Source organism: Melozone crissalis, unplaced genomic scaffold (genome assembly GCF_028551555.1).
Source record: "Melozone crissalis strain CALT ecotype California unplaced genomic scaffold, PUWL_Pcris_2 ptg000042l_1, whole genome shotgun sequence".
Classification (NCBI taxonomy): domain Eukaryota; kingdom Metazoa; phylum Chordata; class Aves; order Passeriformes; family Passerellidae; genus Melozone; species Melozone crissalis.
Window position 1 is genome coordinate 51,615,594 of NW_026535820.1, and position 27,234 is coordinate 51,642,827.

General features: G+C 37.8%; 1 protein-coding gene across 2 annotated transcripts in view; it reads left to right on the forward strand.

Moving 5' to 3' along the window:
* Nucleotides 1–27,234, forward strand: part of LOC128942753 (cadherin-6) — a 97,336-nt gene that overhangs the window by 53,922 nt on the left and 16,180 nt on the right. For both annotated transcript variants that reach the window (XM_054285435.1, XM_054285434.1), the window contains 5 exons: nucleotides 19,052–19,346; nucleotides 20,754–20,873; nucleotides 22,837–23,004; nucleotides 24,527–24,714; nucleotides 26,045–26,298. In XM_054285435.1, coding sequence (XP_054141410.1) covers nucleotides 19,052–19,346; nucleotides 20,754–20,873; nucleotides 22,837–23,004; nucleotides 24,527–24,714; nucleotides 26,045–26,298 — 1,025 coding nt within the window. The remainder of the gene's footprint in view (nucleotides 1–19,051; nucleotides 19,347–20,753; nucleotides 20,874–22,836; nucleotides 23,005–24,526; nucleotides 24,715–26,044; nucleotides 26,299–27,234) is intronic.

Below are 27,234 nucleotides of genomic sequence, written 5' to 3' on the forward strand. Positions count from 1 at the left end.
TGGTGGGAATATAAAGATGAAATTTGAACAGCAAAATATTTTAAAACAATAGCAATATATGTATGTAAAAGGGAATTGTGCTTATGCCTTACTGTATAAACAGATAGACATTAATCTTCTGGGGTTTTTATGTTTAGTGGTTAAAGCTAGGTAGGCATTAACGTCATAACCATAAAAAGAAAAGATTCTATATGAGCTACAAAAAAAAATCTTTTACTCATGCTGGTTTCACTTTTGCCTCTTCATTTTTTTAACATCTGTTTAATCCAAACATCTACATCAAAGTTTGAGATGTAAGAAGTCTGTTGTGAAAGATTCTAAAAAACAGCTTTATTTGTATGATGCCCAAATTACAGTTGTGAAATCCTGTAACTGTTTAAACTACAAAAACCAGATTTGCTTCGTAGTAGTTTTAGAGCGTAGGAAAAGAACAGTGAAAGGGGATGCATTCAGTTTGGGATAATAAAAGAGAAAAGTAGTATCTCTGAAGAAAGAGCTCAAGGCAGTATTGCAGACAATGCTGTAGCATCATCTGAGTCACAGACCAGAGCACTGTTGCTGTCTATACGCTGCATACTCTTCTATTCATTGAACCCAAAGCATTCCATGCGTTAGGAATTAATTGTCCAAGTACATTTGAAACCTTTTTTTTTTTGATAGCGGTGGGTACTGTCAACTGTTAAAAAGTGCTCCCCATTTTGGTATGCCTCACACTTCATTGTCAGCCCAAACATGCAGCTATATCTCACTGGACAAGGATGTGCAGCTGCCAACGAGATGCTCGCAGTGTTACAAACACAAGTTGATTTTGCTGTGGTGCTGACACCGGATCGATCGCTTCATTGCCCATCCTTCTATTCCTGAATTTCATTCCTGTGTATTTGTGAAATAAAGTCTTTTTAAAAAGAGATGAAATTCACACCCCCAGTCACTGTAGTCACAGACCTGAAGGAACTTGAAGAAAAGTTCTAGACTAGATTTATTCAATGCACTGCTGAATAACTTGTGAACTATGGCTATGCATTGAAGTGTGACTGATGGGCACAGTCACATTTTAACCTGAAGATATCTTTTCTTCTGGTTCAGAAATTGTAGCACTTGGCAGGGACTCAATCCAAAAATGAAATAAAAGAATTGCATGAGCATCAAAGTAGAGAGTTGTCTAGAAGTACTACCTAACCAAAATTTGCAACACCTGAGTTGGGTTTTAAAAGAGATCTAGTTGTACACATGGTTGCTTAGTACAATTTGAAAGGGCTGTGGTGAATGCAGCTTTAAATCACAGGTAAACAATGAAGTGATAGTGCAACTATATATAAAAATGTATGCTGTGTTTCCTAGAGATCTTCAGATACTCCAGGGTTAAAAAAAAAAAAAAAAGAAAAGAAAAAAAATCTGCCCTGTTCCAAGATCATACTCATAGGTACAGTTACTCTTTGTATGCATTTGACAGCTTTGACATGGCAGTCCCACTGGCTACATAAAATCCATGTACTGGCATCCATCACTGAGTTTAGAGCACAAACCTAGAATTATCCTTACATAAAGGGATGAGATTCCACTTTCTTTAAGACTAAAGATAGATCTGAACAAGTCTTAAATCTTGCTCGTTAACCCAAGAACATCTTTTGGCAGTCTGCAGTGGGAAGGACCAACCCGCTTTCCTGGTAACAAGAGGCACAACTGTGGATTGGTTTTGTAATGCTCTGGATGGCTGGCACTAAAAGGAAACTTCCAGACATCCTTTTCATTTTTGCTGTGTCTTATTGATGTTCATATAGTTCAAGCAGTATGCTCGCCTGGAAGCTATCTGATGTTACTACCTGTACAACCCATCATAAACAATCAACCTCTGCTGACAACTCCATTTTCCAGGGAAGATAAAGTCAAACTCCTGCTGGTATGTGGCTTGGCAAAGCAAAAGGGATACTGTGTTACTGTAGGCAAACCCAGAATCTTTTTGTTTGGTGTTGAAAGGACCTCTTGGAAAGATGAATTCCCCTCTGTCAAGAAATGATTTAAGGTATTGTTGACCCTGCTTTTGAGGAGGGGATGAATTAAATTTTATCACAGTATCGTTTCAGCAGTGTTTTTCTTTTTTTGTTGTATGATTTTACTTCTGGCTACAACTATTCTGAAGGCAAGCACAGCAGTGTATTTCAGCAGAAGCAAATGAAACAAAAGGCAGAATCTCTTCCAAGCCATTGCAAGTAGAGGGAGTAAACAACATACTGAGGCAAAATTATCTGGCTGTGAGCACACACAAGGGGCTATTTAAACAATGAAAATTACTGTCATGTAATACAGTCCATGCCTTTCCAGCATTTTAGGTAGTAATGGGTAACATTACTCCAATGGTTAAAAGGTATCATATCTTAATTGGATGGCATGATAACTAGCAAGAGAAATCTTCACTTTGTCTCATATTTTACTGCACTAGTGTTCTGTACTTACCTTTAAAATTTTTGTACCCTAAAAAAGCAAGATGGGAAAAGTCAAACTAAAATGACTCCCCCACCTGCACTTCTAACATTCTTTATGCAGCTTTATTGGCACTTGTTCGGTATTTTTTTTACCTTGTCTTGTAACTTGCACTGATGTATACTTGATGCCTTCAATTTCCTGTTCCAAGCACAGACTTTTTGTTATTTTTACAACGCCTAAAGTTAAAAGTTACCTTTGTAACTTCTGTTTATTCAGAGAGTATCACAAAGGAATTTTCTATTAATTTCTGATTATTAGAATAGGCTCTTTTAGGGTCAAGATTTTGCCTTCTGCATCCAGAGGCAATGCAGACCAGCCTTTTGCATGTGACAAAACTGATGTACAGGGAGGTTAAGTGGCCTTCCACACAGCCAAAAGTCAGAAATTTCACAGCAGAAGTTGGAAAACAAAAAAAAAATCAGAGTTCTTAGCCTCTTCCCTACGCCCCACCCCCCTCAGTTTGTATGATTAGGTCACCTGCCTCCCTCTTCAGTAGGCTAGTACTTGTCATTCTCCTAAGAAGCAGAACAAATGCTGTGGCGCATCTGCGCTTCCATTATTCCTCATCCATCAGTCATATTTTATGTTCCAGCACTTGACTTTCCCAAGTGCCCTTCATTTCTATATTGCATTGCACACACATACACACACTTGTCTTGTATTCCTCTGTGAAAGATTTACGGGCGCTGGTGGAAGTTCTGTGTGCTGTCGGTCCCTGCGGAATAGCGATAACTCCGTAATGAGGGACAGCTGAGAGGTTAGAGGCCCACGACGACAATCCAGAAACAGCTTGCAGGTTTTAAACCATCACACGGAGGCTAAGAAAGGAGATAATGAGCAATGGGTGGGATGGGCAAGGATATTATTCAGAAAATGAAAAGGCAGGAAATACAGCATGGTTAATGTTTACGATCATCATAATTGTGAATCTACTTGGCATCATCCTTGTATCCAAATATATTGCACAATATAAGAGCCTTACAACCATCTGTTTCAAACAAACCACATTTCCTACATGATGGCACATGATGGTACTTACAGTGTAACTATACAGAACCTCCTCCCCTTCTTCCCATTCCGCCTACCGAAAAAAACAAATCCTGGGACCCTCAAGGCAATATTTCTGTTAATTCTTGTTTTTCATTTTTGTGTCCCAAACAAAACAATTTTGTTTTCCACATGCTAATTACCCACTCATACCGGTGCTTATATTTTGGATCACATCTTTTCCCAGATTATCCTGTTCTACTCTTGTTAGCAGTCTGCACAAAGTCCGGAACTGTGTGTCCCTAGTCTTCCAGCTATAGAAAAACAGCTGAACATCTTAATCTTCCTCTCTAGGGAGAGACTACATGTGAAGTTCACGCTTGATTATGGATTATTTAGATTGCTGTTATGTGGAGCTGCATTACTATTTTTTTGTTTGTTTGTATAGTACAATAATGTTCCTGCTATGAAGCTGCAACATCATGAATATAAATTTTGAAGGCTAGGGATAGCTGAAAAATAAAATCCCTCCTTCAGGCCTAAGACAACCATTGTTACTCCACCATTTGTTATTTACAGTTGGCTTACCAAATATAGTAAACCATAAAGCTTAGAGAAATCTCTTTATTAAATTAAATATATTGTCTGTGCCTCCCTTTTCTTTTGCTGCCATTTCTCTGTCTGGTGAATATCAGTTCACAGTGGGGCAGCAGGAGGTTGAGAGCTGTGGCCAGTCAGTGTAACATTTCAAAACACAAACTGAAAATGTGTTGTGATGTGAATGTCTACTGTTGATCCGTATGCACTAATGCAGACTGTGGCTTGCTTTCACCATTAATGGGGTGAAAGAAACCTCAGCATGCACTTGCAAGTACTTCAGGATGCAGTGAAGCTTGTAGTTGTCATGAAAGTCTGAGGTGGCAGATGAAGGAAAGGAAAGAATTGTCCTCTGAAATTTCAGAGGAGGGAAAGACAAGGAAAAAATCAGTCATTTCTCTTCTGTCTTCTAATTTCATAAAAAATCCACCTCAAAACAGAAAAACACAGTTTGTAAAGAAATAAAATGCTGAGTGAGCTTGAAGTTTAAAAATTTTTTACATTAAAGGACAAGGGGGAGACATTAGCAAATGATTATGTTAGAATTCTAATCCCCACTGTTTTATCAACAGAGTAGTTTATTTTGGAGTCATATCTGATGATGATTGCAGTCCTTCTATCCCCAGCTTGCTTATACCATGTGGTACAGGGCAGGGCTCCTGTAGAACTCAGCTGAAATGGTCTCTCTTTATAGCAATATCATCCCTCTGGCTTTATTTCATACTTTGTCTCTATGAAACATTAAGTGATGTTTCACATTAGATGTCTGATGGAACAAAGGAGGTTTTAATGCATTGCAGAGGCTCACATAATGATCATTTAGTCATCTTTAGCATATTGGTCCTCTCTGCCCATTCTATATATTCATGTTGGAAGGCGACAAAGTCATTTGTATAACTTTTGTGTTTAGCATCATGTTGTCGTTAGTGGAAAGTTCTCCCCAAGAGACAGAACCTAACAACATATGTGTACCTTTGGCTCTTTGACATATTTCCTTGTGCCTAACAGCCCTTGCAATCAAGCTGATCAGGGCACTGGCAGAGGATATAAAGGACATGCAAACTGAGGTGTCAGAGCATTCATTCATAGTTCCTTTCCACCTCACATAGTTTTGCACATTTCAGGTCAATTGCTTAAAACATAGTTAATGCTGCTTACAATGGCTAAAATTGCTCCAAGAATGGAAATAACATAATTCCCACATCTTGGGAATAACAACTGCCAAGGGGGTTGCAGGCAAAGAGTCAATGCCTGTGGAAGAAAACCCTTGCATGTATATTTGTGGTATTTGTAAACTCAGGTGAGCTTGACCCTCAGCTACTTGCAGGTAGATCCTGTCAGGATCTACACCATTCACCTTATAAATATCTGTTATTTTACCTGCACAAATATTTTATGAACAATTTCCTTTAGAATTTTAGACTGATAGTATCACAGCAATTATATGTCCTTCAGAGAGAATTCTTTCCTTTCATGAATACTAGATATTATATAATTAGGAGATCATAGATACAAGTATTTTCACCAAAGGAATTCCAGATTCTCCAGTCAAAATTAATAGTCGTTCCTAGATAGGCTATCCTGGATCTTGAACCTGAATTGGTGTTACTTTCCCTATTTTCAGAATTTAAGAACCTTCCCCAAAGACCATGAGACCATGGCTTTTCAGACATTATAGAAAGAGATATTTCATCCCTGTCACTCACTGTCCTTAGATGCATCAATTTTTTTTTTTTTTTTTAATGGAACTGTGTCCAATTTACTTAAAAGGCTCCTGATTTATTGGTTTTTCTCTGCTGTGGATAATGCTTCACTCTACCAGAATTTTCTGCCTGCCTCAAGGCTCTTTGGGGCCTGTGGGCAAAGTGCAGTTCCATATCCCTGAGCAGTTCTCCTTTATTCATGATGAATGGGTCCAGCATAACACACCCTCTGGTCAGCTCATTAATCACCTGGGTGAAGGAGTTGTCTTAGGACATTGTGCAGAAACCTGGGTTGCCTGCACACAGACGTATTGCCCTTCCAGCAAACATAAGATTGATTAAAGTCCCCCAAGAGCACAGGGGTTTCCTCCATCTGTCTAAAGAAGGCTGCATCTGCTCCATCTCTCTGAGCAGACAGTCTGTGGCAGATACCTAATGTGATGTCTTGTGTTGGCTTGTCCTCTTATCTTCAAGATCTCGACTGATTTGTCACCTGTTTCACAGCAAAGCTCCACCTACATGTGCTGATTATTTGCTAATCAACCTCCTTGCGTTTCTGACCTGGCCTCTGTAAGGATCTACATTCTGCTGCAGCATTCAGGTCACTTGAGCTGTCCCTTCACAGCCTCACTAATGGCACTTTGAGGAATACTTATTTGAAAGAAGAATCTACTCAATGCCAGACTTGCCTAACATTTCCCATAAACGTTTTTCCATGTTGAGGAGTCTTCATCAAAAGGGTCGTGTTGAGAGAAAAATGTATGGCCTTTTGTGTTGTATCTACTGCCTCACAAACCTTTTATTATCTGGTTATATAACACAAATTTATGTTTAGAAACAAAGTTGGAGAACATAACAGAATGGAAATATATCTCATTTTCCCAGCTTCTGACCTATAGAACTAAATGACAGTAGCATGAAAACAGATTAAAGACTCAATTAAACTTGTAGATATGAATTAGTATCCTTTTTGTTAAGTCTTCATTTAAATCAGAGTGTGGGTTTTCATTTATTTTAGTGTTTGTATCCTCCCTTCTCCATCCTGCTTCTTCCTCCCAGATACACACACTTTTATACAGCATATAAAATTCATACACACATTTCAGGGTTTGATTGTCAGCATCAAGCACTCAGAATATCAAAGGGTCACCTTTGTCAGTAAGCAAAGGATGAGCATTTGCTTTCAAGCGCATCCATCAGGGAGTAGTCAGAAGCTGTTACTTGCTGAAGAAGCCTGATGTTTTATTCAACTGTATCCCAGTAAAAACATTTCTGGATATTAGGCCAAGGTTTTGGGTTTTTTTTTAATTTTGTTTTGCTGTTCATCTTTCAGACAGATTCTCCTGTACTACCACAGGAGAATAGAGGTTTTCACGGAATGAGAAATGTATGTGCTCATATAGCTTAATTAAGGTGCTGTATTTGCTTACAGTTTAATTATGAAGCATTTTTGAAAGTTCGTGATTCTCAAGAAAATATTTTGTCAGTGATTAAGCAGATAATTCTGACCACTGATAAAGAGTGATCAACCATCTCTGGGTAAATTCCCAGAGAAATCAAAGGTAAATAAATCTGGACATATAATACAGACCTATTTCACTAACTATACACATCACATAATTTAAAGACTAAAGCACATACACTAAAATTATTATTGAAGTGCATGTTGGCTGAATGTACTCTTTTTAAAAAAATATTTTCTCCTAATTACAACAGAATACCTGCTGCCATCTTCTACTATCTGAATTCCCTTTTCTAATTGACTAATGCAGTATAGGACAGAAATCCCATTATATTCAGTGGAAGGATATCAGGATATTTGAATTAATTTCCTCTGACTTAGGAAAAAGATGAAAAGAAATTTGGTGCTCTTGAATTGTAGGCACAGTTCTAATTGAATAATGGGGTTTAAGCATGCATCCTTTATGAACTCTTTGTATTCTCATCGAATGTCATTACAAGTCAGGCACCTAATTTTCTTTAACTTCTCACATGAGAGCACACATACTCCTTTTCGAGGAATTTTTAAGATACCTCAAAATGCTACTTTAACTAATATAGCCAGCCTTGGAATTCAGAAACTTCTCCACCTACCCATGCAAACCTTTAGTGATGGTAACCTTCAGCTGTGGGATAATGACAAAAACCTGAGAACAATTCAGTTTTCTACCATTGCAGCTGCATTAGGGAGAGGCCATCTGCCCCACCCTCTAAATACAGCAAGCTATGGCAAAACCACAATGTTGCTATTCTTGATTCCAGTTAAATCATACCCATTCTTTACATAAACACGGAACAAATTATACCCAAGGTTCTCAAATCATGTTGTAATCTTTACATACAGAGCTGGACATTGTTAACATTTTACTGCAGGAAGAATGTAGAAGCATCAGATAGTGATCTGTCTAAGATCAGACAGGAGGACTGTGACAAAAGCCATATTAAAACTTGAAGCCAATGACTGACTATTCAGTTAATGTGGCAGATATGCAATGCTAGCAATGTCTGTCTCCTAAAATGACTTGTACAGCTTTTTCAAGAATTCAGAGGCTTGATTTATCATTCCTGATAACTGATTTCTATACACTAGATAATTTTTTTTTTTAATCTATCCTACTATTCTGCTCGGCTATTCAAGAGAGTTTTCTTAGTACCTGAGCTAGGTTGTGAGGAGTCTGGAGTTGGCTCATCCATTTATACTCTTTAGTAAGTTAATGCCAATGTCTCAACTAAAGCAAATCCTCGTATCTACCAGGTCCTTTTGCTACCCCACATTTTGAAAACACTGGCAAGAAGAAATAATTCTTGCTTTGACAAAGAAATCCAGATGTTTAAATAGATGTACCAAAAGCATAAAACAGGGATTTTATACTGCCTTGGCCTGCCTGGAGAGAAGAACAAGATCTTCACGCTTTTGTGAAGGTAATTGCAGAAGTCTGTATAATGCTCTATTGTTACCATCACTACTGTTTAGCTGAAGAGAGCTCTTTGATCTTTCAAAGGCATAATGAAACCCAACTGCTCTAAGTAAAACTGGGAAAATTCAGTATGCAACCATGATTTTTTTTTTTTTTTTAAGTAAGAGGTCAGTTATTACTCAGAGTCAGAATTGTTTTGAGTTCCTTAGAGTCTGAAAGGAAGACTGCTTCTTTCTAGTGTTATACAGTAGTTCAAAGAAAAGCAAGAAGTTTGATAAAAGGACGTGAAATTCAAGAGCCCATATGTATAGAGATAAGACTTGACACCATGGTCTCTTGTTCCTTACAAATTAAAGACCTATTTGTCTTTGTAAGGGCAAACTTTGTAAATTCCTGCTATAATTTGACTTAGAGATAATAGGAAGAGGAGCAAATAAAGTGCATTACCACAGAAGTGCTTAGCAGCACTCAGCTCAAGAGAACAAGAAAATACCTTTACCTAGTTTGCAGCTTTGCCTGATATTCATTAAGATCTGATAATCAGTTGCCCCTGGAGACAAGGGCTGTCAGCATAAGGTACCTTGCTAGTTTGGTGTACTGCAGTGCAGGACAAAGGCTCTTGTGCCACTGGCCCTGTTTAATCACACCGAAGAGCAGAGGCAGCTGGAGAACCCAAGAGGGAGAAGCCTTGAGAGGTCCCAGGCAATGTTGAAAGGATTGACATATTCCAGTTGATTTTTTGCAAAGCTGATTAGCTGTGGCTTCATGTTTGCACTTCAAGTTAGAAAACCCATTTGTGGTTTTGAAGGGTGTGTAATAAAGGTGTGAGTCACCAGAGTATGGATGCTTATTCTTAGCTCCATACATTTAAAACAGAACACCGGGTTCCCAATTACACTTTGGGCAGCCTATTCCTTAAACCAAGGATCCCAACATCAGCCAAACTGTGGTCCCTGTCTGTCTCAGGCCATGTGGCCTCCCATGTGGCCCTCACAGGAAGAGACTTCCAGCCTGCCTGAAGGGTGTGAGCCTGAGGTTCCAAAGTGAGAGAACACCTTACGTCTTGTCTCTGATCTAAGGACAAATTCTTATTCCACTGCCCTTTATATTTCTTATATTTTTATTTTTTTTTTCACTCTAGCACCCTCTGTTCTTATTTTATTGACCTTTCTGTGTTGTATTTGTTTTGAAATCAAATGCCACCATCTTTTATACTCAGTTTGCCTTTTGAGTACCTGGTTGCTTCTGAATCTTGAAATATGCTTAGTGCTTTTTGATCTGTTCATTTACTGAATTTTTTCATCTCTATGAAACTGGTTTTAGCCTCTTTTGGTGTCATTCATTTACAGGAAACAAATTGTCACTGCTACTTTTGCAAATGAATGAGAAAGTTCACTGACATTTTGATACTCTCAAGAAGCAGAAAGACAGCATCCTCATGATATTTTTTTAAAATTCTCCTGCAATTCCTAATATCAGGACAATATGTTTTGCAGATGATAGTGCTGTTGCAGAATGCTTGTAGCTTTTTTTAGTGTTTGCAGTGGGTGCAATTTTACCTTTTTTGTTGTTGTTCTTGAATCTCATGGCTGCCTCCTTTTTTGTTTTCTTTTAAAAAGCCAGTACTTAAGTTAAAGGTTACCCTTAGAGGATATTTTTGTTTTACCCTTTGCATGTTCTGCACCAAGGTTGTTATCTTAATAAAGCATTTGACTTTTCTTTAATAGTTCAAGTATTGAATTCCTATATCCTTTACATTTTTCTTATTATTATTTCAATATCAATTTTTCTCCTAATTTGCCTGTTTGAATGCAACCAGGGTTGCTATGCTTTTTATAAACAAGGTATCTTGCAGATGTGTTCTTTCTACAAAAACACAGCCTGCTATGTATTATTATATTAATAGGATTCCACAGCTGAATGAGATGGGTTTTGAGGTATTCTTGGGTTTGCTATACTAACTCTTATGGATCAAAAATGTAAGCACAATCAAATAGACATAGTATATTTTTAAATAACTCCAAAAAAACCAACACACTAAAATGCAGGAACCTCCTATAACCTCAGTAATTCTTCAGTGCTCTATTTCATCATTTTTTTAGAGATTTAATGTTTTCAATCAAGATTTGGATTACTCGACGATCCTTTTAAATCCCTTCCAACTCAGTGATTCAATGATTCTTGATTTCATTTTACCCTTTTTTATGAGAACATACTACAGTAGAAAAAGAGAGCTATTAAAAATGGAAGGAATAGAAACAGGAAAAAATGCAATGTTCATGAAATAGGAGTCATTAAGAAAAAAATCTAATAGACAATGTATGGTCATAAAATGGAAGGAGAAGGAACAGATGAAGGAGAAAAAAACTGAGTGTTTTAGTCTAGAAGAACTATTTTGATATAGCAATGAAAATAGCAAATCTTTGTACTCATTTCTAATGCAGGTAGGAAAACATTAACATTCCAAAATCTATGTCCATTTGTACAGAAGAAAGGGCAATTGAAATGCAGCAATTACGGAAAACCAGCTAGGTACATCAGCCCTCCATATCTGGCCTTTTCTTCACTGACTGTTTTTGGAATCCACTTGACTTGAAAACAAGATGCTGAGGTTGTAAACAGGTTTTCAGCCGAGGACTCAGAAGTGCCTATTTTGTAAGCAAAAGCCATGTATAGGCTGGGAGTCTAGGAAAAAAAAAACAAAATAACAAAAACAAAGCAAAACAAAAAACCAAAATTCCCAAAAGCATATGGAATTATTATCTATAAATGCAGGATGAGGAAGAATGTATGTATGTGGGAGGAGGCTCTTAAAAACAGAAACACAATGCTGGCACAAGAACAACACATCTAGTTTGGAAAACGAGATCTTTTCTACCCTCGAGAGCAGCTATTTCTTTGAACAGGAACTGTGAACCTGTTACAGCTTTTTCTTTGCTAGATATGATGAGAGCCAAGCAAGATAAAACTAGATTAATAAATTCAAACACTCAGGAATCAGTCACACTGAACCATATTTAGGTTAATGTATTAACTATGGTATAGGAGCTGTACTTACCTTACTAAACCAATCACTTGCTATAGTTAACCCATTCAGTTACTTCATAAACTGTGACATCTGTAAGGGCAAGAAAGTGATTAAAAATCAAGACTGCTGGTGGCTTAGGACAGCAAATCTCAGGTTAGTAAGGAGATACAAAAGAGTGTGAATCTGCTTTAAGCACATATGGTAACAGTTTAAACACAGCCCCTGTGTGAAAGCACTGTTCCTGACAGCTGTGCATGAGGCATCATGGTGCTGTGATCTGCTAGCACAGGTCTATTTGCCTTTCTTTTTAATCTTGTCCCTTTTTTAAATTGTTTTATTTTCTTTGAAAATGGCAGTGTTTGAACCTTACTTCAAAGTCTACCTCTTGATTTTTGATGCTATAGTATATAATTCTTATTATAATCTTCAAATTGCTTTATATAAGAATGGAAAGGAACCATCCCTTCTAGTTTCTGTAAGCACCAAGAAGATTTGGAATCACTGTAGCATCTTTCTCCCATTGTCTTCAAAATTATTTTTAATCATCTAGCTATCTAATAATCAGGTTCAGTAGTCTAGCTCTATCTCTGCCCATTGGCCTCCTCTAAATAGCTCTATGGTCCATTAACTCATTGGAGTTTAATTTTGTAGAAGAATAAAGGTGTCAAAATCATTATTCTCACATACAGTTTGAAGAACAGTCGCTACATCAAGCAAACAAACCTACTTTTAGCCTTGACTGGCTGTTCAGCTGGCTTTTCCATAGATACGCAAATAAACTAACATCCACTGTGGCCCGTGGTGGTTCTTCTCCAGAAAGTATGTAAGGAACATGAGAAGCAGCACCATTTTGCAGTTTCTAGAGGATTTAAGGACAAGGGCCAGAGCAGGAAGTATCCAGAACTATGCAGTGATATGAGTGATATGAGAGAGACAAGAGATTTTGACTTAGGGCTGAGTTATGTAGCTTATGTGGTGTATGGAAGGATCCAGAGCTTAGCATGGTTGAGACCAAAAAAACATGGCACACACATCCATTGGAAATCTGACATTTCTGGTGATGCTGGATCTCTTCTGGAATATCCTCTGGAAGAAAGCATCTTTTATGTCTTGAAATCAATTATTTGTGTGGGTGTTTGCCCTGATGATATGGGATATATTTTGTGTATGTGGAACCCGTATGTTGTATTTTGGGGTTATTTTTTGTGAGTTAGAAACAAGTGTGTACTTAAACTTCACTAAAATACATATAAATACTTATTACCTAATGTGCAGAGCCAGTGACATTTTCCTTTTAACACAGTCACCTAATAGAGTGAAAAGTTTGGTGCTGATTATTTGATATTACTAAAGGAGTTGGTTATTATAGTAATTGAGGGATTTTGTTGGTGATGTAGGGGTAAAGAGCGCCAGGAGTGCCAAGGAGGAGTGCAAGGTTGTTATTGCTTTTATTATTACAGCATTAGCAGGTTTTTGCATGCCTTGTTTTCTCTAAATGCTTCAGTATTGCACTCTGTAACCTCAAGCAATACATTTGGTTGAATTTGTTTGTTTCTAGACTGTACTTTGGTGTTTGGATGTAGTAAATTTGGAGCGAAATCGTGTGCTATGAATATTCCCAAGAGTAAAACCATTATTCACTTCACTAGCTACCTACCAACTGCTTGCTTACTATTTTAATAGTTGGTCTCTATTTCATTAATGTGTTAGGAGACAAAAATGGGACCACACCAACCCCAGAATATCAAATCACTCTTAAAACCACAAATGAATAATAAGACACAACAGGCAGCTTATTTGTGCATAATTGTGGGTTGATGGTTCAGTGTATATATCCCAAGGTCAATTGACTTTGATCTTTGCAGAGATTCAGTAACTGCTCTGAAATTCAGCAGCCAGCATGTAATATTCACAGAAGGGAAAGGAGCTTGATCTGTAGGGTGAATAGAAAACCATTTTACCACTGAATTGCCAGGTATCCTAACCAGCAATATGACATTAGTGGGAGCTAAACTGCAATTTACAGCTGTCTTTCATAACCTAAAGCCACTTCACAAATGAGATTAACTATGCTGTTTAAATCAGTGTTACAGAATGAGGTAGAGGAGGGGTGTTATTTAACTCTGGAGAATAGTCACGGCCTGCAATTTCAATTTTTTGGAATTTAATTACCACAGCTGTAAAAGTACATTTTCAGTACAACCTTGTTACAAATATCCGTGCTAGAAAGCCACTTCTCTCTGGTGTATTCCATTTAAACACACAAAATAAGTTAGTGGTTGGTCTTAACCTTTTAAAACAAATGGGATCTCACTTCAATTATTTGGTTTTGGTCCTGATGTTTCATAAAGTTTCACATCAAGGTGAATTTAGCATGTTGAGAAAAGGGTCCCGAGTTCACTCCCCAGGCCTGGCTGTCCCTGTCCCCCTGCCCAGAGCCCAAGACTCCAGGTCAGCCACATGGCCCTGCCCCAGAAACACCACAGCAGGGCCAGTCTCCAGCTCCTGACAGCCCTGCCCAGCCGTCTCCATTCCCAGGAGGCTCCCAGTACCCAGCACCAGGGCTGTCCTGGTCACCTGTGGGTGCCCTGCTCCTGCCTGGGGTGGTGGGACAGACCATGGCTGCCAGGCCCTGCCGCTGTCCTCCTGGGAGAGGCTATTCCCTGCACCGCAGCAGTTTAGAGTCTAACTGCAAAAGCACTTGGAAATGCCCTTAAATTCTTCCCATATCTTTGCTGAAGGAATTCCTGAGTGTGTAGAATGGATCCAACTTAATTCTTAAAATCCTGGTCAAATTTTCCTGTAGTATTACTTTTTAAATGAAGCAGTGCTGTCTGTTGATATGATGTGAGATGAACACAAATGCTGTCAATATATTCAGCCCAGAAATAATTTTTTTTTAAAAAGCTTGTGTAAAAATACTTTGAGCAGAGATTTCACTTCCCTTTTCTTTGATGTTGTGCCAAAGACAGTCCATTGCTACTACCCTTGGAGATTTTGGAGGGCTCTGCCAGAGATACTGTGGAGAACAAGGCTACTTAGATTGTGGCTAATTTTAAGGGGAAAAAACCAGAAAACAAACAGCTCTCACTTTAAAATAATTATGTATATGACAACAAGCAGAACGTCCAATCCAGGGAGCTATAGCTCCAGTCCTGAGTGCACTTTAAACTCTTCCTTCAGGGGGAATGCAGCCTTCCCCATGTCCAGGCAAATGTATTTGAATGGTTTGGCCCAGGACATTTGGGAGGAGCAGAAGAAAGATAGAGGCTGGAGAGTTTTTATCTGACTGTAAGTCATTAAAAGCAAACCAGATGGCTCACTTTACGGTGGTATTAAAGTAAAATGAGTAAAACTATGCCTAGGGCATAGTAAAATCTTAAATTTGTCATTCATCCTCAGCCTTAGCCAGTGATTGGTGGACAATGTCAGAAGAGTGTCCAGATTAGATTCTGAGGGAATCAATTTATTATAATATTAATACAGTGCAATTGCTGATACATTTACTTTTCATTGCATAGACTTAGCTCTTCACCATTTTGCTTACCTTTGGGGTATTGCTCAGTTCAGCCACCAACTGAAATGAAGATCACTGAGTAGCGCTGAGTTCCAACAGAAGTTAAAAATCTGTCCTAAAGTAAAGTACTTAAAAAATTGGCCGCACTAACTTTGTCTTGAGGAATGGTTATATGGTGCAGCCCAGATTACATGAGGGTTGTGTCCCAAACATTTTGTTCTATTCCATGGCTATCTGCTATGGCCCTTTTATTTGTCTAACTTTATGCAGAGGATAATGGACACCTTTTTGCAATACAAATGAGTAAAGAGAGTGAAGCTATAATATCATGTATTGGCTAGTGACAATCCTGATAAAAGCATCTGCAGTATAATTTATGCACATATTTCTTTACAGTAAACTTTCTTCACAATGAGATGTCGGGGTAGTGAAATATAACTTCAACTTAAAAAGAAAATAGGGTTGTTATTACCATTTATTTCACACTCATTACCTCACAATGGTGTTAAGTTTTATATGCAAAACCCATCAACTGTAGTTTTAAGTACATCTCACCTCCAGGCCTTTCTTCCAGACTCAATTTGCACCATTTTTTTGTTGTTTGATATTATTTGCAATTTTTTTCTTTTAACTTGGTAGTAGTAGCAATTTCCCTCTTCATATAGGTCACGCAAACAAAATATTTCTTCCAAGATAAACTGACACTTAAAAAATGAAAAAAGAATATTGTCTTTGCCTGGGTAGATCTTTTCTACCAAATAAACAGTCAAGGATAGATAAACTATTCTAAAATAATAAGTCTTTTTTTATATATATGTATATATTTTCCTCACTAGGGGATGTTGCAAATTTTTCATCCGTGAGAAACTCTTCTTGAGATCTGCTTGGCTTTTAATTTTTTTAGTATGTATATATATTTTTTTAATTTTTTTTTCTGAATAGAAAGGAACAAAATCCAAAATATTTTGATAATAAAGTTATTGTCCCAGCAATCAAGCAGGTGGCGTGATACAGGTCTATCCCACAAAAACCTTATGGCGAGACTTATCCTCCCTTACTGAAATCAAATAGATTTCGGTCATACTTCTGGAGGCCCTTTGTGAACCAGGTTGATGAGGCCACACATGATGATATGCAGCACATTCATTGTTGGTTTGAAGAGCCAGTTTTGAGCCAGCCTCAGCTCTCTGTAATACACATGCAGGACATGACCTCCCGCAGGTCAGACTCTCACGGTAAATAACCCGCATACAACCTGGCTAGCTGAGCACGTGGTTTGCTCTGTCGTGTCTTAGGAAAGTTGTAAGACTAAAGATATTGGAAAAGATTTTATCCAAGGGAGAATCTTTTTTTAAAGATGGTGATTTAGATGGAGGTCTAAAGATAGAACCATGGATGAGGATCACCTCATTCTCACTGTTGATGACACCGAGATGTATTTTGTCTTATTATCCAGAGTCACAGTGGGTCTTACACAAGTGGGTTAATTTTGGAGGAGAAGTGAAAATTTAATGAACAATTGATACGAAAAAACCATAAAAGTTTCCATTTTTAGTTCTTTAAGTAGTCTTGGCTAGTTAAAGAATATGATGGAAAACTAGTTATTCCCAGTGGTTCCAACACCTTTTCTATCTTGACCTTTTTTTGCTACTTTGTTCATTGAAACCAAGTTTAATTAAAATTATGATAAAAATGAGCTTGGGAGTTCAGCCTTTATCAAGTCTCAAAACAGCACATTCCATGACTCATTCGAATTAATGATAGTCTGTTACTGAGGGCTGTTTTTGTCCCGTTCTGAAACAGACAAAGTTAAACAGGCTTTCAAGGCAAACAGAAGTTGAATTTTTGATGTGAAACAATCATAAAAATAGACAATTTTAAAATTATTTTCATGCCTTTTCTGTTGCAGGTTGCCTTTGAGGAGAGTTCTATTCAAATAACTAATTGAAATTACTTCCTGCACTAGACTTCTAGTCTGACTTCTTAATAAGCTGGTCTGATAGATGTTTTTTAATCTGAACTTATGTCTAGTAAATAATATAATTCCTCTAGGCCCCCTGGCCAAGGAAATTTGCCAACTGAATGAGACTCAAGAGACTTCAATTCTATTCCAAATTTCAAGACTAGCCTTCTGGGAAACTTTGTTATCCAGAAAACAGAGCAAATGGTATTGACTGGTTTTGTGAAGGGATGTGAAAACTGTTTAGGAAAAATTCTGCACAGAACCTAATTATTGCTATTCTTATTGTCAAGAGAAAGGGCTCCGTGCAAAATTACACAGAATGCCCATTTTCTCCCTGAAGGAGAAAATTAAGAAGAGTGCTTCAGCATTTGTGCTAATGATTAACCATGCCACAGTTATGATATTTTGTATTATTGGACAGTCTTGGAATGTGTGGTGATGGAAAGTTTTGCCCTTAAAGGCAGACTTTTTGCTCGGAACATGCTTTCTCTAGGGATCATTGGCATATGCACACACAGTGGAGCGCTGTGCCACCAAGTGTGGTGTCTGTGGATTTCTGATTTGAGCAGAAACTTGGAGGAAGCTGAAAACATTGACCATATGGTCATGCTGTAGGCTGCCCTTCCAGCATGGTAGGGCATAGCCAGGCAGAGCTGGCATCTAGGCCAAGATTCTTTAAATCTACAAATTTTTCTGTCTTCTGCAAGCTATCCAGCAATGCTAAGTGCTTTGCAAAACACTCAACAGGGGATTTTTTTCTTAACTCTTATTCAGGAAAAGATAAGCAAAGAGATGGTTGAGAAAATCTAGGTCTCCTGACTCTTAAACAGGATTTGTCTATGAAAGAAACAATTTCCAGGAATCTGCTACCTAACAGATTTTTTTCCCCATTGTCTTCATGACCTATGCTCTCACATTCGAAGCCATTTTAATGTTTCATTTTTTTAGTTTTTATTTTTGCTAATGTAACAATAAAATATGTTGCAGTTGAGTAGCCTGGATTTTAAGGCCAGGGGAGTAAATAAGGCTTTTTTAAGGAATACTCATAAGGGTATGATTTAATCAGTTATCCCGTTTGAGTCACTCAACAGAAGTCCAAGAGATGTGGAAATCATCTGGGGAAATAAAAGATGATGGTTCAGGCAGCGCATGCTTTGTATGCTAATTGCCATCATTCTTTTCTTTCCCTTTCCCCCACCATGTTTCAGCTTAATCTATGGATAAAGCAACTGATCTCTTCACTTCCAGTGCTGTAATGGTCTGTTACACCTGCCTGGCTCTGGCCTTAGTTTGCCAGAACTGTGAATGCATGTATTTATCTGCTGTTTGTGTATGTATTTGGTAGGTTACTTTATTGTGCATTATATGATATATTACATAATGCCCATGGGACATAAGGGCCAAGCACCCAGAATTTAAACTTAAGAAATGTCTTGACTGGCCACTTTTTAATTCTGTGCTTACTGCAATTCCCAAACACACTGGTTTTTCACTGTAGGATATCATTGCCCTATATATTCCTAAGATTCCACCTCAGTCACTAGAATTTGGATTTGATTGATGTATATTTAGCTTGGGAAAGTGGTCTGCAGCTTTAGTTTACGGTTATCCTCAGGCAACTTCTTATAATATTGCTGACCATTTCAATTCTGACATCAAGACACAACTCAATCTATTCACTGCTTCTACTGTAGTATCAGCTCATTTCCCAAAAGCAGTGTGCAGCCTTCTGGCTGAGTATTACTGATAGGAAAGCATATATAATGATATCGGTTAAAGTATCTAGAATTGTGTCCCAATTATTTATTTCTTTTCCTTTCTTTTTTTTTTTTTTTATTCCCATTTCACCACCAGCTGCATTCAGACCAGGATAAAGGAGATGGATCACTTAAATACATCCTTTCTGGAGATGGAGCAGGAGACCTCTTCATTATCAATGAAAACACTGGTGACATCCAGGCCACAAAGAGACTAGACAGGGAAGAAAAGCCTGTATACATACTCCGTGCCCAGGCTATAAACAGAAGGACTGGAAGACCAGTGGAACCAGAATCTGAGTTCATCATTAAGATCCATGATATCAATGACAATGAGCCAATGTTCACAAAGGACGTTTACAATGCCAGCATTCCCGAAATGTCAGATGTTGGTAGGTGCTAACTAATAACTGGTTTCAGTGGCTGGTCTGGCTTCTTTCCGTGGAGTTATTGAAGGACCCAGACTTTACAGGTGTTGAATAGAGACATCTGCTCTTTGAGTCTGGACTAAAGGCACCTGAGACATTAAAAAAAAATTAAAATCCAGGAAAATAGTGGCAACAGTTTGCTGGAATCAGAGGTGTCTGCTGGGTGAAACATGCTCTCTCTGTTTACTACAAAAAAAATGCAAGTTAATACCATCTGGTTTAATGTCAATTAAATTGAGTCGAGCTCTGTTATGTGATACCTGGGTTTAATACATATTAGTAATATGGTATTTCAAGGTCAGTTGTGTCAATACCACTCCTAGATCTGTTCAGCAACCCTTATTTAGTTCAGGAAGGTAAACAAAATGGAAAAGGGGGTACAGAAGGGGTTGTGCACATTTCTGTCATCCATTCGTTCTGAGATATGCCGTTAACTTCCTATGACCTCTGTTGTTCTTTCCATGCAAAAGAAAAGAGCTCCAAAGTCACTTGAAGTCCGCTGAAATTTTTCTATTGATTTAAAATATATTGAGCTGTAGAAATCAATCAAGACAAGAAAAAAAACCAACTTCTTTGGAAAATTATTTTAAGATGAGATCTTTTCCTGAGAAGCTGACAGGTTTTGATTCTTAGGGGGGGTCATTTTGATTTCTTTGTCAGAGAGCAATGGATGGTTAAATTCCAAGAAGCACATTTCTAATTTGAGATAATGTCCAGGGAGAGAAGCATTAATTAATCATGATCAAGAGTGAGATTAAAATAAAGCTCAAGCAATATGAAAATAAAGACTTCGGGGCATACACTCTCCCCTCATTCATGGGACTTGTCACATGGATGAAAACTCATCTGATGAAGTGAGAACCTAATATTCACATTTTAATATGTGAACACTTTATTCACAAATTATTTTAAATGCTAAAAATCTAAGCTATTTTTTATGTTTCTTAGCACCTTGCCTATGATTCAATACCATTTTTTTCCCTAGAAAACACCCGAAGAACCATAGTTACATTCTCACGTCAAATACTTTACAAGTATGAGTAGATTTGCAAAAGTATATTCTTGGCCTAGATTCAAGTTCTGAATGCTTACAGTATCTGCAGAGGGATGCACTTCTGCTTCATTCATGACGGAGGGATCCACATACCCAATCAATAACGGTTTTTTAATGAGTTGAGAATAAGACAGGTATCATTTTGAGTTTATGTCCTTCATGAGCAGAGAAAATTCTACAAAATACGGATATTTCTGCCACTAACTTCCTGCCACAAGTCTGACCTGAACATGAATTGTTTTTTTCTCTGCATCATAAGCTGTCTTGGCCGTGAATAAAACCTAATAATTTTTTTTTTCTTTGATTTTTCATTGCAGGTACCTTTGTTGTGCAAGTCACTGCAACTGATGCTGATGATCCTACATATGGGAACAGTGCTAAAGTTGTCTACAGCATTCTCCAGGGACAACCATATTTCTCCGTCGAATCTGAGACAGGTCAGGGGACCTTATCTGTCATTCTGTGACAATGTCTGTAATTCAAAATGACATGCTAAGCCAAGCTAGGATATATTGCTAAACAAACTTTGAAGAGATTACATCTTACTCAGTGCAAAATCTGACAAATTTAATAGAGCGATACATCTGTAAACATGACACCTACATTATTTTAATCTTACCAGCAAAGTCTAATAAATACTATTAGTACAGTTGTGAATCAGTTTTTAATCATTTTTAACAAGCAGTGGGTACAGAAACTGCAGTGGCTGCTTAAATTAAACCAAATAGGTTGCCTTTTAGATGAAAGAGAGAAACAGGTGGGTGTGGAAAAAAGTGCTTAATCCTCATAGATCTTCATAATAGCTAAATTAAGACTGAGGGTTTGTTCAGGTGAGTTTTCTTTCTCCGTCTGCTTCTTCAAAACTTGTTTAAAGTAATTATAATTTCTTGCATCTGCAACATAACACTTTAATGCTAATTTTATGAAAGAAATCTTAATTAAGAGTAATGATAGAAGAGGTAAAATTGACTGTTGCGCTAAAGTAGAAGATCACAAATAGAATCCCAAAGTTCTGAGTTCTGTTTTTGGAAGATGTTTAAATTATACACAGTGACTGGAATTTTTAATGGTCTGACTAACAGACAGCTTTGGAACCTGTGCATATATATATTCTGTCTGACTGAATCTGGTGTACCATTGACTACCTGACTACATAGATATTCTCTTCCCGAGCTTTTTGACTAAGTTTTTCAAGAAAAATCAAACTATCTCAATAAACTCCTTCAGTGGAACATCCACTGTGTTGTGTTGCTAGAAGCTAGGGAAATCGGTTCTCCACAGCATCCTTACAGGAAAGAAATAGGTTATCCCAGACAATTCATCAGGTTTAGGATTGTTTCTTAGATAAATCATAGAGACTCGGGCAGGGAAAAAGAAGGAGAGACTATATGTCTCAAAGTGAAACCTGAGTTGAAAGGGTGTACACAGTTCTGAGAAGAGGGAGAGCCAAGATCAAAGGGAGCTTCCCTTCAAGCATAAGGTATTAGATAACAGAAGCCAGGATTTTTGCACTGATGGACTCTTTCTGACATGGACAGTGCAGTGTGTACTCCTCTAGAGTTATAATAAGGATAGAGTAGCTGGGAGTTCGCCAGTAATAAACTTCTATCAAAAGGTTTGTGTGGGGGACGGGAAGTTAAGTAAACCACAGTCTTGATCTTCCTGCCATGGAAATCAATTGCAGAACTCTTAGAGTGAAACATGTCTCTTTCAAAGCCACTGTGAATTTTTTCATGGATTTCAGTACTTGAATTTCACCTCTTTTGCCTACAGAGGAGCCAGTTCTTACCTTGAGAGACCCAGTGAGAATGCAAACACTTTGCTTCATGGTAAATCTGAATGATTGAATTTCAGTAGTAGTTGGCCTTGTAACTGTTATTTGTGCCTTTGAAGAAGGAAGTAACTGGCAAATCATTTCAATCAATGTATAAATAGAAGTATATATACTCAGGCATGTTTGAATGCTCATAATTTTCTTAATTAATTTCTTTTCTTCCATTTACTGTTGCTGCACTCTTTATTGGTGCTTTGCTGAAGTTAGCTTTACTTTCTTTTTTTTACCACATCTGTCAAAATAATGAACAAACAACCTTTTTCCAGTTCAGTGAGAGATTTTAGCATGGAACTGAAAGAGGGTAAATAGTTATGTAAAATAACATGGCTCACAAATAAGTGGAACATTTTTCTGTGGGTACCACTTATACTGTGTCTGTCACACAGGCAGGAGCCTGAGATGTGACAGGACAAATCTGTAATTTAATGAACCATCTCATAACAGTAAATATTTGTACTGGGCAAAGTTTACTTACTACGCAGAGATTCTTTTTTGTTCTTTTAATAAGAATTTCCATCAAAGTCACTACCTGTGAACTCCCCACTCTTTAATTTTCATGTTTACAGGTATTATTAAGACTGCTTTACTGAACATGGACCGTGAAAACAGGGAGCAGTACCAAGTGGTTATCCAGGCAAAGGACATGGGAGGCCAGATGGGCGGATTATCAGGAACCACCACCGTGAACATCACCCTGACTGACGTCAACGACAATCCACCTCGCTTCCCCCAGAGTATGGAATATTTACATTCTGTGTTCTAACACTAAAATGGACAAAAATGGTTCTTGTTTTGTTTTTTGTTCACCTCAGATATTATTTCTTCTATTGTGACTTTGCTGAGTATCAAACGTCCTTTAGGAAAGCAAAAGAGAGCACATAACTAAGCAATAGCATCATGCCAAGATTAATTGCAATAACTGGGAAATTAATATTTAATATTTTTTACTCCAGTTGCAATTGACAGTCTGAGAGGTGAATTATTGTTCAGAAGCAACTTCTACTTTTCCTACTTTTTAGATAACTGATCAACATAATCTGTATTTCTTGTTCATTACTATTTCTTTCAGACTTTGTGATTAATTGCATTTTAAGGTATCTGTTGTAATCTAATATATTGAAGCTTTGAAACAAATTTATTAAAGTATGCAAAAATATCCGAAGAACAATTCTATAGAAGGGAGTATTTAAAACAAGAAAGCATTTGCTACAATGAACCTTGCTATATTCTTTGCATACAGAACCAAAACCACATACTTAAATACACCAGGTGTTTCTGCCTATTTACTTCCCCTCTCTCAAATAATTCAGAAGACATCTGTGTGATGCTTATAGGAATCAATTGCACAAGCTCTCTTAGAGAGTAATTTCTATTAATGACTGTTCATTGCTGTAAGGGATTCAAAGTGATTCAGCTTTCATCCTCTTCTCTTTCCCTCTCTCTCTACTTCCTTCTTTCTCTCTCTATTTTTTTTTCATTTTTTACTTTGTCTAACCACTGCACTCTGTATGATGTGTGTGTATTGCAGTGTCAGTGTGTGTCAAATTCAAGAGCAGCTGTTACAGAAAATAATTGCAGATACTATCAGACAAATCAGTGAGCTTTGGCAGTTAAGTCACTGGGAAAGTTATTGGAAGCAACTTGTCATTTAGGTTCAAAGTCTGTTCTTAGCTGTGGGCAAAGAGTTTCCATTTAAATTAGAGCAACTTAAGAAGAAATATAACACTCTGCACCCCATGAGTTAATTATACATCTCTGGACGTGAGTGTCTTCAATGTAAAAAGCAAAGATACAGCTTCACAATGTCAACACTCCAAAAGCAGAGGTTTTTTCTGACAAAAATTCAATGTGGTACATTTTTAGTGGGTATTTGAGCTGGATTCAGTTTTAGTGATACTAAGCTGCACTAGCTTCTGACAATTCTTAATATTTGCCCTTTGGCCTCAAGACATTTTTCATACACATTTCTGATACAGCCAACAGAGACCATGGGAGCACCCAGAAAGGGACATCTGTTGCTAAAGTTACATGTTTATAGCAAAGCAAAATGCCCATCCTCTGCATGAGCAAACAGGTAGAAAAATAAGTAACTTTTACCCCCATGAAAGTACATCAGAAGCTGAAGGCCTTTGGCCCAGGAAGAGCGAGTGACCTCCTAACTTACCTGCACATGCCCAGCATGGACAGTGGGCTGAGAGATGGTGTCCAAAGCACCTGGAGACTGCCTAACCAGATATCCCTGTCTGTCTGCTGTAGGCACATACCAGTTCAGAGCTCCTGAGTCGACGCCACTTGACTCCCCGGTTGGCAGGATAAAAGCTAATGATGCTGATGTGGATGAAAATGCAGAGATTGAGTACAGCATCACTGAGGGGGACGGATACGACATGTTTGGAATTACCACAGACAAGGACACACAGGAAGGAATTATAACCGTAAAAAAGGTACAAATCTTTACACACTTTATCCTAGCCTCTACATATGTAAAGTTTCTTTTATGCAAGCAATTGGTATCCTTCCTCTTATACCTTCTTTACTGAAGCAATACACAAACTTTGGAGGACGTGAGAGAGTAAATTACCTAAGGAGTGGGGTACAACTGAGAAAAAATTCTGCAGCCTGAATATACTCACAGAAAAACTCAAGGAAGCTCCACCATCCAACTGTGATTTTCTCCCTATGATGCTTACAGGTTTTGCTCACTTAGTAGAAGATACTGTGTTAAGACCACAGAAATAATTAGTATCACATTGCCTATTTTTCCTTATAAGAGGATGTTGATTCAGCAGCTATAATATATTAAAGTAAATAGACAAATTTCTTTTTACTCACATTTTGTAAAAATTTAATATATCTATCAGCATGCTTTTGCTTTAGAAAAAAAATATCAGTGCCTTGCGAGATCACAGTGGACATCATCTACTAGGTTGCACATTGGTTGTCAGAAAAGGTTTGAGAAATATTGTTTACAGTGGGTTATCAGGCAAACTTGATAAGGTTACAGATATCATCCTTCATCAATTCAAGTTCAGTCATCACTAGATAGACATTGTGTAGATTTTCCAAACATGCACTTGCTTGTTGATATCAGTACGACACCTGTCATTACTTGTTTTTTAGGAGATGCCTTCCAGGGCCTGATTATGATATCAGTCTAACTCTGTTTGTATTTCTGTCTGTTGCTGACAGAAGCTGTGAATTTTCTACAATGTAATGGAAAAACGGGGTGACTACTCTCTCCCCACATTTCTCCAAGTAGTAACAAAGAGTCTCTAAAAGCTGTTTCTTTGTAGCTTTAAGGATGTGTGCTGTAGTCATAGCCTATCATAAAATCATGTTTGGTTTTATGAGTAGTCTTGCATATCCAGACGCTAGATGCCACAGTGTTTCATTTCTGTGATGGAATGCCAGTATCTAAACAAGCAACACCTAGAAAATCTTCCCTCCTTTAGTGTGTGGTGCCTATGGGCAGGAAATAGATAATAAATCATCAAATTGCCAAAAATGACAGAATAACCGGCATGAAGAGTTAAAGCTGGATGAGAAACCTGCTTGATGTTTAGGAGTTCAAGGCATAGAATTCCTTGAAAAATGTGGTTTTCTTCCTCATGTATTATCTGGGCATATAGCCCTTTCTCTGGCATTTTAATTCCAGTTCAGGCTCCTGTTATCTAGCACAGGCCTCTCCATGACTTACCACCATTCACCCTGCTCATCTGGCTGAGAATCACAGCTATCTGTACAGACTTCCTAAACTTTTTTTTTCCTTCCCAGGCACTGGATTTCGAAAGCAAAAACTTGTATATTCTCAAAGTAGAAGCTACCAACACTCATGTGGACCCTCGATTCCTGTACCTGGGGCCATTCAAGGACTCAGCCACAGTCAGAATTCAGGTGGAGGATGTAGATGAACCCCCCATGTTCAGCAGACCAGCATACATAATGGAAGTGAAAGAAGATGTTCCATTAAACAGTGTAATAGGAACAGTAACTGCTCAGGATCCAGATGCTGCCAAGAATCCTGTCAAGTAAGCATACACTACTTCAACTTGCCTGTAAATTTTTGACAGCCTTGATTTTGCTTTTATCATGTCAGCACACACAAAAAAATCGTCACTTGTAACAATGTGAATTGTAGGGTATGCTTGAATATGGGGTATTGTACATGGTAAATGATCTCTCGTGCTTGAACATATTTAGATATGTGTGAATGTGTTTGCATGGCCTTTGCATCTTGAATTATATCCTAATCTCTTTACTAACTAATGTATGTGGTTATTTCTACCATGAAAAAATTTGCTGCAAAGAGACCACTGAGAAAATCTTAGTGTTTTCTTTCCACCTTTAACATTTTCCAGTGCAGTGCAGTGCATCCTCTTGGCTATATGACAGGGGGCTGATCCACCAGCCTTTTCTTCTTCTGTCTTCTGTCCAGACCTGCTTAACAGAGGCCACAGTCATCTTTTCTGAATTACAAATAGAAATGCCTCAAAATCAGCTCATGTGCACACCCAGGCTCTGATCTCACCTGTATCAGTGCTAGGCTTGTAAGAGAAGAGTCAGTCTCATGAGCTTCATAAATTAAACTTGCCATGAATCAATAAACTGTTCTTTGAGGAAGTGGAGGAAATGTTAAGGTTGGAGTAGCTATACCTATGTCTTCTTTTTTTGTGAATTGTGTGTTGTTTCAGTGCATACTGGAGTACTTAAGTCATGCTGGATAGAGGTATTAAATAACTTTTAAATATTTGTGTTCTTTAATTAAAGTTCATTTCTACTGACAAGACAGCAAGAGGAGGAATCGAAAAGTGCAGCAGTATTAAATCCAGGTCAATTTTCACCAGGTTTCTGAGTTAGACACCTTGGAAATTCAATAGTAGCCTTTGATCAAAATAGAACAGTGCAGGTTTAATAAAAATCTAGTCCATCAATACTTTACAGTTGTGCAAACAATTATTTTTCAT